The following is a 12,731-nucleotide window of genomic DNA, read 5'->3' on the forward strand; positions in this document are numbered from 1 at the left end:
GTACATCATCATATTTTTTCGAGAAGGTAAAGATACGCCCACTGGCATAATCCCTTTCGTCTCTTAGTATTTTTTTCAGTTTTTTTTCTTACAAATAGACCTGATAAGCCGCCAGTTCAGTTTTCAGAATGTCATAGTTTTTAGCAGTTACATCTTTAAGATTCATTGCAGAGATTTCCTTTTCACTGAATTGCTTTCTTCATCGATTTGGAAAAAGCCATTTTTTCATGTCCATATCCTGTTCTCCATAACCAGGCCAGCAACGTGAATCATAAGACCCTTGTACCTCTTCTTAACCAGGTGCTACTTTTTCTACCTCATGATGCACTTCACTTGTCTACCTCGCCTCCGCATCTCTCTAACCCACGGGTACTCCTAGTACTCATAGTATGGCCCGCGTTCCGCCAGCAGCCCGGCAAGCCTTCCTTGGCAGCCCGCGGACCTTGCAGACATCGTACCTGTGTTTTAATTTTTTTTTAAAAGAGAGTCGGCAAACACTGCCGGTTGCAGCAGCGCGGATTCTTGAGAGACTCTGCTCTATAGGGGCCGGGCGATTCCAGATAGTCCGAGTGGAGCTGCAGGGGTGCCAAGAAGAGGTAAAATACAACAAAGCCTCATTAACAAGTACATGGTCTTTTAAAGACCTGTGAAGTGCTCGGGTGCGGCTCTGTGTGTGCCCGGGAAGCTGTCTTAGCCCCGGCTGCCGAACACGCGGGGTGAGGTGACAGAGTGAGAGAGAGACAGAGGGAGACCGAGACAGAGAGAGACAAAGGGAGGGAGACAGAGGGAGGGAGACAGAGGGAGGGAGACAGAGGGAGGGAGACAGGGCGAGGAGGGAGACAGGGCGAGGGAGGGAGACAGAGAGAGGAAGGGAGACAGCGAGAGGGAGGGAGACAGAGAGAGGGAGGGAGACAGAGAGAGGGAGGGAGACTGACAGAGGGAGGGAGACTGACAGAGGGAGGGAGACTGACAGAGGGAGGGAGACTGACAGAGGGAGGGAGACTGACAGAGGGAGGGAGACTGACAGAGGGAGGGAGACAGACAGAGGGAGGGAGGCAGACCAGACAGAGGGAGGGAGACAGACAGAGGGAGGGAGGGAGACAGACAGAGGGAGGGAGGGAGACAGAGAGAGGGAGACAGAGGGAGGGAGACAGACAGAGGGAGGGAGACAGACAGACAGACAGAGGGAGGGAGGGAGGGGGAGAGGTATATATATAGATATATGCGTATGCCGGGTCTGGTGACTCAGTGGACGAAGGTGTACGCTGCAGGGACCTGTGTTCAACCTCATGGTCACAGTTTTTTTTGCTCTAGCCCCGCCCCCTCCCCCACTGACCCCGCCCCCACCAGTGCAGCCTGTGGCCACAAACCACACTGTAAATTTGGCCCCCCCGAGAGAAAGTTTGTGAGTACCCATGCTCCAACCTCTCCTTCCCTAGACCACCCACTCACAGCTCCTGTCCCCAAGTACCAGGAACCCGCTCACACACAGCTTTTCAATGACTAGACGAGATCTCACTTTCCCTTCAGCAACTCAAGGCTGATGTTCAAAGCCTTTTGGACCTCACCTCCGAGGTATCTGATAATCAGAAGTCTGGTGAGCCCTCGAAGACTGAGTACCTCAACTTAACACATCCCTCTAAATCTTGCCCCAGGCTCTCTGCGCATCCCTTACCTACTGTGACCTCATCACAAGTGGCCCATACACACCACAGATGGGAAACCTCACCCCATCCTAATGACCCCTCTCCGCCATGCAGAGTTAAAGACTCACTTCAAGATAAGGATAATATTACCCTTCTTCTCTCTTATGACCCATCATATGCTGTTAACACAGAGAATCTGTTCCAAATCGAAGCGATCCACTCTGACCTATTTAGAGAACCTCCAGTAAACGCTAGATCCTTAAATAGGAACAACCTCACTCATGTCCCCACCACTACTCCTCCCTCAGATGATCCCAAATCACAGCTTAAATGCATGGTTCTCTACTGCAGATCAGCAGTACTTCATGATGCTGACATTGCTGCCCTCATCCTTGCTCATGGTCCAGACATGCTTGTGTTGACTGCAACCTGGCTTAACAGTTCATCTGCACCCATTAATGACATACTAGTGCCCCCTAACTTTGACATCATAGGGCCAGATAGATAGGGTGGACAAGGTGGAGGCATCACTTGTAAACATCATAACAATTTATCAGTTAGACGACTGCACTCAGAGTCCTTGTCGTCATGCAAATACCTGTGCTTCAAGGTCTCGTGCAACAGGCAAGCTTGCAAATTCCACACGCTCTACTACCCTCCACGAGACAATCTCCCCTTCCTAGTACAGATTATGGAAATCATCTCATGGAGCGTGGTGTGTCATGGCACCCAGATCTTCCTTTAAGACTTTAACCTCCATTGGGTTAACATGAATGACACATCAATGAATAGCCTCAAATCTTTCTTAGCAGACCTCAACCTCACTCAAATATGTGACAGCCCTACTCACATCAAGGGTGCTACCTTAGATCTGGTCATTGGTAAGATCAACTCCATTCAACTTGAAGCTATCGCCCCCAAGACTGGACGGACCACCATTGCATCTCCTTCCTCATCACAGAATTGGTGAGAACCAATGAGCTAAGCTAAAGAAACCCAGGCACTGGCAAAGAAGTCTTGGAAGCATTAACTAATATGATTTGACCTCCCACATTGATAACAGCCTGCTTCCTCCCCTCTGTACATGTCTGATGTCGGCGACCTTACAGATCACTATAATCGCTCTATGACTAACATCTTAGACTCAATGACACACCTACAGCTAAAAAGAATACCCTCCAAAATCTCCAAACCTTGGTATGATGATAGCTTAAATACTGAAAGAGGAAATCTGAGACTGGTGGAACATTTGTGGAGATCCTCTTCCTCCCTTGACCATCTCACTCAGCTGAGATCTCTGAGAAATGTATATAACAAGCGCATCAGGTACTCTAAAGCTAGTTACTTCAGAAAGCAACTAGAGCAAGCCAAAGAAAGTGTTTGATCTCCAGCTTCAGTCAAACAGCCAACCCAACCCTCCCTCAATGGAACTCTATTCGCTGCCTAATTGTGAGGAACATGTCGCCTTCTTTCATGAAAAGACAACAAAGATCGAACTGGAACTACGGGCAGCTTTGGAAAATCTTCCTGTCGCCTATTCTCCCTCTGTGTCTGGGGTGCCCCACCCATTCTGATTCTCCCCCCAAAAACACTGCTTCTTGGAGCATATTTCAAACCTTAGATGAAAGCACCACTCTCAAAGCTCTGGCCACTCTGAAACCATCCAACCATTTCAGGGATCCCTTGCCATTGAACCTCTTCAATGAGATCAGATCATCTATACTCCCTCTTTGGACGAAGAAAGTTAACGCCTCTCTGCTTCAAGGTATCATTCCAGATTGCCTTAAATCTGGGTAGGACACCCACATCCTTACAAAACTGACGGCAAACCATACTAACCTTCACAATTTTCGTTCAATTTCCAACATTCCTACTCTGGCTAAGCTCCTAGAGAAATGCTTAATTACCCAGCTATGTAGCCACATTGAACAATTCCAATTGCTGGACAAATTCCAATCCAGCTTCCGTAAGGGTCATAGCAAGGAATCCGCTTTTACCCACATTGTTGATGATGCTCTACGAATGCTGGACCTAAATGAATCGTGCCTTTTGATCCTCCTTGACCTATTGTCAGCTTTTGATACGGTCAAACATGATACATTTATCGAGCTACTGGAGCATAGGATGGGGCTATCAGGGACTGTGCTAAACTGGTTCTCCTCATTCCTGCACAATAAAACACTAAGACTCAAGTTGAACCAGGCTTTGTCAAAACCCGATCCGCTCACTCTGGGGGCATGGGGGGGGGGGGCACAGGGTCCACACTTTCACCCACCCTCTTCAACCTGTTCATGGAGCCTCTAACAGAAATCCTTAAATTGTCCAACATCCATTATCACATGTATGCTGATGACACTCCACTGTACCTGAAAGTCTCTTCCCCATAGGACATCAGGTCCCTCATCTCAACTCTTCAGGAAACTCAAAGTTGGTTGACTCTTAATCACCTGAAATTAAACACTCTCAAAATAGAATTTCTCCTTCTCACCCCAGCTAAACAGTCTCCAGACATTGAAAGAATGGATGCATCATCTAACAACTCTCAACTGCCCTCCAACCATCATTGATTCCGCGAGCTCCCTGGGAATTATGCTAGATAAGCATCTGAACATGCAAAAGCACATTAGTGCTCTCTCTAAAGGAGCGAACTTCCAACTGAGAGACCTAAGGAAAATAAAACCGTTCCTACCCCACAATGACTTCAAGATTGTGGTGCAAGCCCTAGTGATCTCTAAACTGAATTATGATAGTTAAACCCTCTGTTGCCTTTCTAGATCGAAGACGGCACCACTTACGGCCTCTCTCATCTATGCTGCAAGGCTCATTACAGGCTCCAAACGCTATCATCACATCATGCCTGAGTTGAAATCACTAAAATGGCTCCCATACGAAGCAAGTATACATCTAAAAATTGCTTGCATGACCCACAAAGCTTTACATTTCAACATCTCAATATATCTTGCGCAAAAACGTGAGCTCTCTATGGGATATACATCTTCTAGGGGCACTAGCCCTTTACTGCTCAAGTACCGAAATTCCATAAAAAGAAAACCTACAATCAGGTTTTCTCGGGTACTGCACCAAGAATTTGGAACTCCTTGCTACTTGAAATAAGACGTAACTATTCCACGGCTTCCTTCAAAAGGGAAGCTAAAGAGATACTGATGAAGACATTTCTGGGCTAGATCCCAATCACCCTAGGACTCGCTAGTTTACACTTGTACTTTATCGATCTATTATGTTTGTTATGATATGTTATGTTTGTCTCTTGTTCTGGTTGTGATATGGTTTCCACTGCTTGTACCTTCTTAACTGCAAATATGTAATGTGGTCTTTTTGTGCTATATAAAACTTTTCAAATAAAATAAAGGCAGTAGGCAAGTCATTTTTTTATTTTATTGTGAAAAGCATACCATTGTTATTAAACTGTGTTAAAGCCTGTAGGTACGTTCTTTGTTACATGTAATCTCGCCAATTATCCTATTTAATGCATTTGGGTTTGTTAGCTTCAAACCCCTCCAGCCCCCAACCCCTACCCCACCAACCGTAGGTTTGGGAGATTTGCACTGTGATACTCTTCATTAGCCTCCTGTAGGAAGATCTTGTATATCATGTTACCAAATATGACCTTCTACAGATTTTTGAAGTTATGAATGTATGCCTAATGGTTGTCTTGGCAGAAATCTTATTCTCAATACAACAGGCCTGAGGCGATTATTATGATAAGGCTATGATTTGGTTACTAGGACCGATTGGTTCATTGCAAAAAGGTATCCCAGATGTTATGGGTCTAATCTGTTTAGAACCGAAAGTTACAGCAAAGGCAGTGTTGCGCACTTATTTATAGTGAAACATATATTAAAACCCATATGACTTTACAGGTGAATTGTTACTGCACTGTGGGAAAGCCTGTATGTAGTTGGTATTTTGCTACAAGAAATCTCACAGATTACTGTTGTAGGCAAATGTTTAGTGTTGGTTTCATCCTGTGAGAAACCCTGGGCATAGAATATTTGCACTGTGATAATCCTTCCTAGGGCCCTCTTATTGCTTTGACAACAGTAATTCTGCACAAATTTGCACATTTGTACTGAATATTTAGCTGGGTGTGTTAAATTGCGTTTTGGATCTGGCTCTTGTAATCAATAAAAATCTAAAGAAATAAATATACCTAGTTAGGCCCTGATTATGAGTTAGGCGTAATTCAATGTTGAGATTCCCAGTGGTGGAAATTTCCTTTACCGGACAGTATCTCCATAGGGAATTCCACCTATTATGAGTTATACCTCTTGACATAAAGAATACATTTACAAACATAAAATTACTGTCCGGAATTCCTCACTGCATTTCCTTTTCTGAGGGGTTTAATGTTCCCATTTACCACCTGCTCTGAGTAGGTAGGAAAAGGGCTCAGTAGCTTCCCTTGGGTTAGAAGGGAGCTAGAAGGTGAAAGGTGTAACATGGAAAAATAGCATCGGCAGGGGGAGCATTGCATGCTCACTCCCTCCAAAGAAAATGCTAATCACGGACAGAGGGACAAAGCTGTTGTCATTCAAATTCTCAGTCAGAATCATCATCTTGAAAAACTGGGTCCATTGTTGCTGCACCCAGGAAAAATGGGAGCAGGAAAAAAGGACCTGGAAAAAAGCAGAATTCCAGACAGTAATCAAGCTCTTTCTGACTCGTATTCAGGGCCATAGGGTAAGCCCTTTTCAGCCACTGGTGGTCTTTTCAGTTATCATTCACGTCCTGTTTCTGTCTATAACCAAGGGCCAGATGTAGCTCACCAAATACCGGTTGGTAACGGCCGATTTCGGCCGTTACCGAACGGTATTTGGTTTGACATGTAGGGGGCCTGAAATGTACCGATTTGGTAAATTTACCGAATCGGTAAATCTACATGTAGATTTCGAATTCGTTATTTGGAATTCGTTATTCACCATCAAATAGTATTTGATGGTAAATAACGAATTCCTGTGTACATGCACATCTGTGCATGTATACCAGGCTTGTGTGCCATGTGACACACATACATGCCCTAAGGGCATGTATGTGTGTCACATGGCACACAAGCCTGAATCAGGGGTGCAACAGGGTGTCAAAGTGACACCCTGTCCCCCTTGTCAATTCAGTAATTTTACCGAATCGGTATTTACCGATTCAGTAATTGCCATTGGCTAAATGACAATTACCGAATCGGTAAATACCGATTTGGTATTTACCGAATATTGCTGAATCGTTAATTTTTCAGTAAATATACCTACATAGCATTTACCGATTTTGTAAATACCGAATCAGTAAAATCGGTAAATACTAATTACCTACCTCGGGCCCTAAATGTTGTATGCCATAGGTCAACCCACTTCAGCCATTGCCTCTGTTCCCGTTTGAATGATGCTATTTCACCTAATCACATGCACATCTGCCTGAAAAAGAGTATGCTTCTGTGTCAGGGCTAAAAAACAAGGGTTTTAGTTTTCCATATTCTCTTCTTATAGGCATTCTCCATATTTTTTCTTTACTTGGAGTGTCTAGCAGTTTCCCAGACCTTGCTGCTTATTTCATGTACAGTGCACTGCATCCCACACGGCCGCCCACAGCTTCTAAACTAGGTGGCCAGCATTGTTTTACCTCTCCAAGATGGTCAACACATAGTTTTTAAATGAGAAGGCCATGTTAGAACTCAAATCAATTGGTCACTATTCTGATTGGTTATTTAACTTTTTTTTATTGCAAGCCTATGCTGCCATGTTTTCACAACACTTTCTTTTTCTACTTTTATTCTATTCATTTATCTTATATATGCTTATTGAGTTTTTGTGCTTTATTGGGAATGGGTGAATCAATGGATGCACAAGCGCAAGGTTGAGTGACAAGTTGCATATTTACGACAAGTTATTGAGTGCCTAAACCCTCTGGTTACTGATTAAGCACTTTAAGTTATGAGCCAGGCTTAAAGGCACTGATAGTGCTTATTTTCATTTTGAGCCAAATAGAGCATCACTTTTTGGTTTTAGCAAGGGGAGCTAAGTGCTGTCTCTCATGTTGTAGTCTGCTCTGTGAAGATCTCAATGGGAACTGAAAACTACCGAAAACTGTTTTACTGAAATATTTGCCTTTTACGCTGCTGCCGAAAACTATTTATTTTCAGAATACGGTGCCGCATCTGCTTTTCTTGACTTTCTTTTTTTGTGACTTTTTTCACAACACTACACTGTGAAAAAGATGGAAGTAACCGTAGAACACATCATGGTGGATTCTAAATGTCCCTTGTACAGACTGATGTTGGGGTTGCAGTGCTTTACAACTGCAAAATCAGCAATCTCAATGTACTAAAGGTATTTTGTAGTCAAAGTTCTTCATGAAGATTTTTTCGTGATACATTACTAATCAGAAAGAAAAGGGGAGTGAAATGCGTCCCTCTCCTAATTCCTATTTTGCGTGCATGTATCATTGGTTTAAGATTGCAACTCTGGTAATCATTGAACAAACTTCGACACCAACTTTGGGTAGTATCCAGTTTTAGTGGAAGCAGACCCCTGCAACAGCTTCCACTTTGTGTATGGTGGAGGGTGGCCTCAGGGAGAGCAGATAGGTGTCATCAGTTCACAGATAAGGCTGAAGGGCTGCTGTCCCTCGTAAGCCTCCTTCCCTGCCTTCACGAGCATTCTCAGGGAGTCAAAAAATGCCATCTGCCTCTTGAATAATAACAAGAAAGGAGTTGTTTGCAATGTCCTTTGAATTAGCATTTGTGATGTTACTGATTAATACATCAGTCGCATCACGAAAAAGCCAATAAACCAGTGATGTGCAAACAAATATACTTACTGGTTTGTGACCTAGGTTTAGTACATAGGTGTAAAATTAGCAAAACTGGCAAACCCCAGGCAGGTTAATTTTCCTTAAAAGAAGAAGCAGGTTGCTTGAAAAAATCCCTTGAACTGTTTGGTGAATAGTAACTATTTATAGGTACTTTCTATAGGATCCAAGAATCATCATGTTGACATAGATTGTAAGAAAAATACAGTGGCATTGTCTTCCTTGCAGTTCATCATTACTTATCAAGACTATTTGCGAGCAAGGATCAGCTCCTCTGTTGAAATTTTGTATTCCACATGTGCTGCTTATAGCTATAATACTGCTATTTTTGTTTTCCATCAAAAAGATAATATAAAAAATATATTTTAGTGTGTTTGTACACATTCCTTGGGTTAGTCGTCCAAGTTTAATTGTTGTCAGTCGTATAGTCCTTGTTTAATCATTTCTTTTGATTGATATTTTCTATGTTGTTTGTATTCATTTTGATTGTATTGTCATGGGAGACAAATTTTAACTCCAGATTTGTTTTGCTATCTATCATAAGCTCAAAGGCTAGGACTAGTCGAAGCTCCGCCTGCACCTCTAACAACAGACGAGTGGACCAAAGTGAAGCATAGGTCCGTAAAACAAGGAGACTCCTTGCAGCCTTGTGTGATATGCAGAGAGGAATTTGAACTGCATCCACAGGTATGGTTAACCTTCACGCACAATGAAAGATTTTATTCAAACTTTAATTTCACGATTTGCAGTAAGAAAGTTCCATAACACACTACCATAGAACATACGGTTTGTCACATGTGTATCATTATTTCTTTAAATCCAACTAGAGACTTATAATTTGTGCTGTAAATTGGGTATTCCTGGAAACATACCATGGTGCATACAAACATTTTTGTAGCTCAAAATATTAGCTTTTTGTAACACACTTTTCATGCCAGAATGGTTGCAAATGTTATTATTGTTAAAATATGTATATGGGATGTATGACGTTACAACGCATGCTTTTACCACCCATGCCTTTACAATGCGGTTTTTACAATGCATGCCTTTATAACGCATATTGCTTTGGGGCGCTGGATAGTGAATAGTTTAATTTACTATTCCAACTCCAGTCCCCGTGGATAGCAGGGAAGGTGTTGGATAGTACATTAAACCTATTCCCTATCCTAGCGCGCCCCAGCGCAATGCGTTGTAATGGTTTGCGTTGTAAAAGTTGTGTCGTAATGGTAGTGCGTTGTAAAAGTTTTGTTGTAAAGGTTGTTTACCATGTATATGTGTTATGACTAATTCTATTCCCTTCCGTTTTTGGGTTGTAGTAAATGTTACTGATTACTTAACATATAGCGTTGTTATGGAGTTGAGTTACATACATAAGTACTTCCCAAATTTTCATTTGCACTCTCTAGTCAGCACGGCACAAGTCCTAAAAATAAAGTGGGGGGACTAACCTAGTTAATCAGTATGCAAGTGGCATCACTGCGCGTGGCATTGCCGCGCGTGACATCCAGGAAGTGGTATCGCAAGAAGTGGCATCAGATCTTAAGCCCTCACATATATGTTTAGCAGGTGTATAGTGAGTACATTTGAGCACATTTAGAGTATATATGCAAACCCTTTTTATTTAGGCAGAATATTCACACTTTTGCATGCTACACATAAAACAATGTTGCCTTTTGTCAGCGTAAAGCTTCCTCCAGCCATACTGCTTTAAATGAACAAATAGTGATATTTCAATTATTACAACACCTCCTCAGGGATAGTAAGCGCTATATAAATGCTATTTATTTTTTGTGCAAATACTGGGAAAGATCAACACATCTGACGTTCTTACAGTGCATGCATATCTCCTAAACAGAGACTGAACAAAGTGAAAAGCTGTCTTGCTTAAGTATGTGTGAAGTGCTAACAAGGTGTGAGCCTTTGTTTCCCCTATGCTGCCTTTGCTTCTAGGTGTGAGGCTCCTGACTGCTCCCAGCCAAGAGATTCGAACAAAAGGAGCCCTGATGACCCCTCAGATTTGGCCTTTGTTATGGGCCCAGCAGGAGTCTGACATAAGAGAGCCCCCTCCCCGCCTGCATGTTGTTGCAGATCGAAAGCAGATAAAAACGTGCAGGCGCTGCTGAATGTGTCCTGGTGTTTGGAAATTACACTGGGACAAATTCAGCATCTTTTTCAGTGGGGCCTAACTTCTTGGCAGGGTGGACGGCGTCCACCCTGTGAAAAAAGTGGGTAGACGCCATCCACCCGCGTGTACCCCCAACTCGTGCCCTGCTAGTCAGACTCTAAAAAATGTATTTGAGGCCCATCCTGGCCGGGTAGAAAGTGAGTCGAAAAATAAAACTCCACTGGCCCTTGACAAAGGAGTATTGAAGTTTGAAATGGGGTAAGACAAATTCGTACTATCCCCACCATTGGGCAGGATGGGCACTTGAGGACCCCTGTCGATTGACATGTACTTTTAATCTCTCAAATGGGAGAGTTTCACAAACGAAATGTAACTCCATCCTATACTTTGGGAAGAGTAGGGGTGAAATAAAACAGTCTTCCGACCTTGAGAAACATTGAAACCTTTATTTGCACCCTTACTCTCCTTGCTTAAGGATAGGAAAAGTTTAATGTTCTCCTTCCCCACCACATTGTTTAAGGGTGTTGAGATGAGTATTTGATGTTTAGACTTGCCCAAGGGCAAGAATAAATGAAAAAAGCTTGCTTCAGCTACAATCTGCCCTGGTGTAGCACCCCCTTCCTCTCAATCACCAAGTGCAAGGGGGATTTACAATGCCCCTCCTTGCCCAAGTGTAAGGGTGCCCATTCCAAGGCATTGCTCAGGTGCCGGTTTTGACGTATGTTCCCTGTCCCCATGCCTTGCTCAAGCATGAGGGAGAGATAAAAAAGGGAAAGCTGTAGTTGCCACCTGCCTTAATCCTCCAAGGCCTGCTAAATGCTGTGGATCATAGAGAAGTAGGGCAACACAAAACCAACCACTCTGTTCGTAGTTGTGAACAAAGCATTGGGACAAGTGTGTTGATCTACTGGGAGGGTTTAAGGTATTCCAGATTAGGACAGGCGCGCAACCGAGTGACCGCCGGGTACTGTGGTGTCGTAAGGTATCAGTTTCCAGGCAAAGGGGCGGGCGGTAATCCCTCTTAACCGCTCAAAGGTGGATCAAGATCCACACAAAATACACAAAAACAACAAAAACCCCTGCTCTAGGAAAATAGCAATAAAGTCTCAGTGATTCCTGGTTGTAATAACAATAGTGAAAAGTGCACATCGATAACGTTTCAAAGTCAATAGATAGCGGTGTGCCAAGAAAGAAATTTCAATGAAGTAGAATCCTTGTTATGGAAAACAGTTTATTGTTCCTCTTGTTCTGGCCAACACGTGTTTCATCGCAGGGAAACAAACTGCGAATCTTCAGGGCTGGGTATAGATACAAAAGACGCATTTGTATGGTTGTTCTACATGAGTGAAACATGAAAAGTGGTTGGTGAACCCTTGGTGATAAAAACGGGGGCATGCCATGAAGTGACATTGTGTCATACATGTGTGACTTGAAATCTGTAGTACTGGTGACTTCAGTGTGTGTGAATGATGATAATCTTTTTATCGTGGATATACAGATTGTGTGGATGTGACTTAAACAATCTACAGTTTAGATCATTCTTAAATGCAAACACATTGACCGGTGTGCGAAGATGAAATTTCAATTAAGAAAATATAGAAGAAAAGACATAAGGAGTGGTGGAATCGAGTGAAAAGTGGCTGTGCTTGTTATCGGGTACACACCCCATTGTAACTTGTAGTGACTTTTTAGTGAGTCCATTTTAACAAATATATTTATCAAAACATTTTGTGGAACATATCAACAATTTTATAAAGTACGACAGGCAGAAGCTAATATTCCTATTGTAAATACAGAAAGGGATGTTCGCCTATTTAGCAGGTTTCGTGTTAGTTGATGGATTTTGTCGAAAAACACGACAGTCAGAGCAGATAGATAGAGTCCTAATGCTCATCCCTGGTATTTAGGACACGTAAAACGTTCTCCAATTATTATTTTGTTGTACAGCCAAGTTATGGTGTCAACATATTCTTTAGCAACAATGATCATTCCGTACGCCACTGGTCAATGTGAGCGCCAACACGGAAAAGGAGGATATTTGTAAAAAGCGGTGCTTGAAGAAAACATTTGTATATCTTATATCAGAACACCAGTCGTGAATTATCACGTGTTTGTAAAGAACACACATTTCGTGGCAGTAG

The 12,731-nt window shown here is 42.9% G+C and overlaps 1 protein-coding gene across 3 annotated transcripts in view; it reads left to right on the forward strand.

The window, feature by feature from the left end:
• The window catches only part of RNF32 (ring finger protein 32), a 347,542-nt gene that overhangs the window by 97,767 nt on the left and 237,044 nt on the right, over window positions 1-12,731 (forward strand). For all 3 annotated transcript variants that reach the window (XM_086941487.1, XM_086941488.1, XM_086941489.1), the window contains exon 4: window positions 9,010-9,152. In XM_086941487.1, the coding sequence (XP_086797613.1) occupies window positions 9,010-9,152 (143 nt within the window). The remainder of the gene's footprint in view (window positions 1-9,009; window positions 9,153-12,731) is intronic.

The sequence above is a fragment of the Lissotriton vulgaris genome, chromosome 10 (assembly GCF_964263255.1).
Source record: "Lissotriton vulgaris chromosome 10, aLisVul1.2, whole genome shotgun sequence".
NCBI classification, from domain to species: Eukaryota; Metazoa; Chordata; class Amphibia; order Caudata; family Salamandridae; genus Lissotriton; species Lissotriton vulgaris.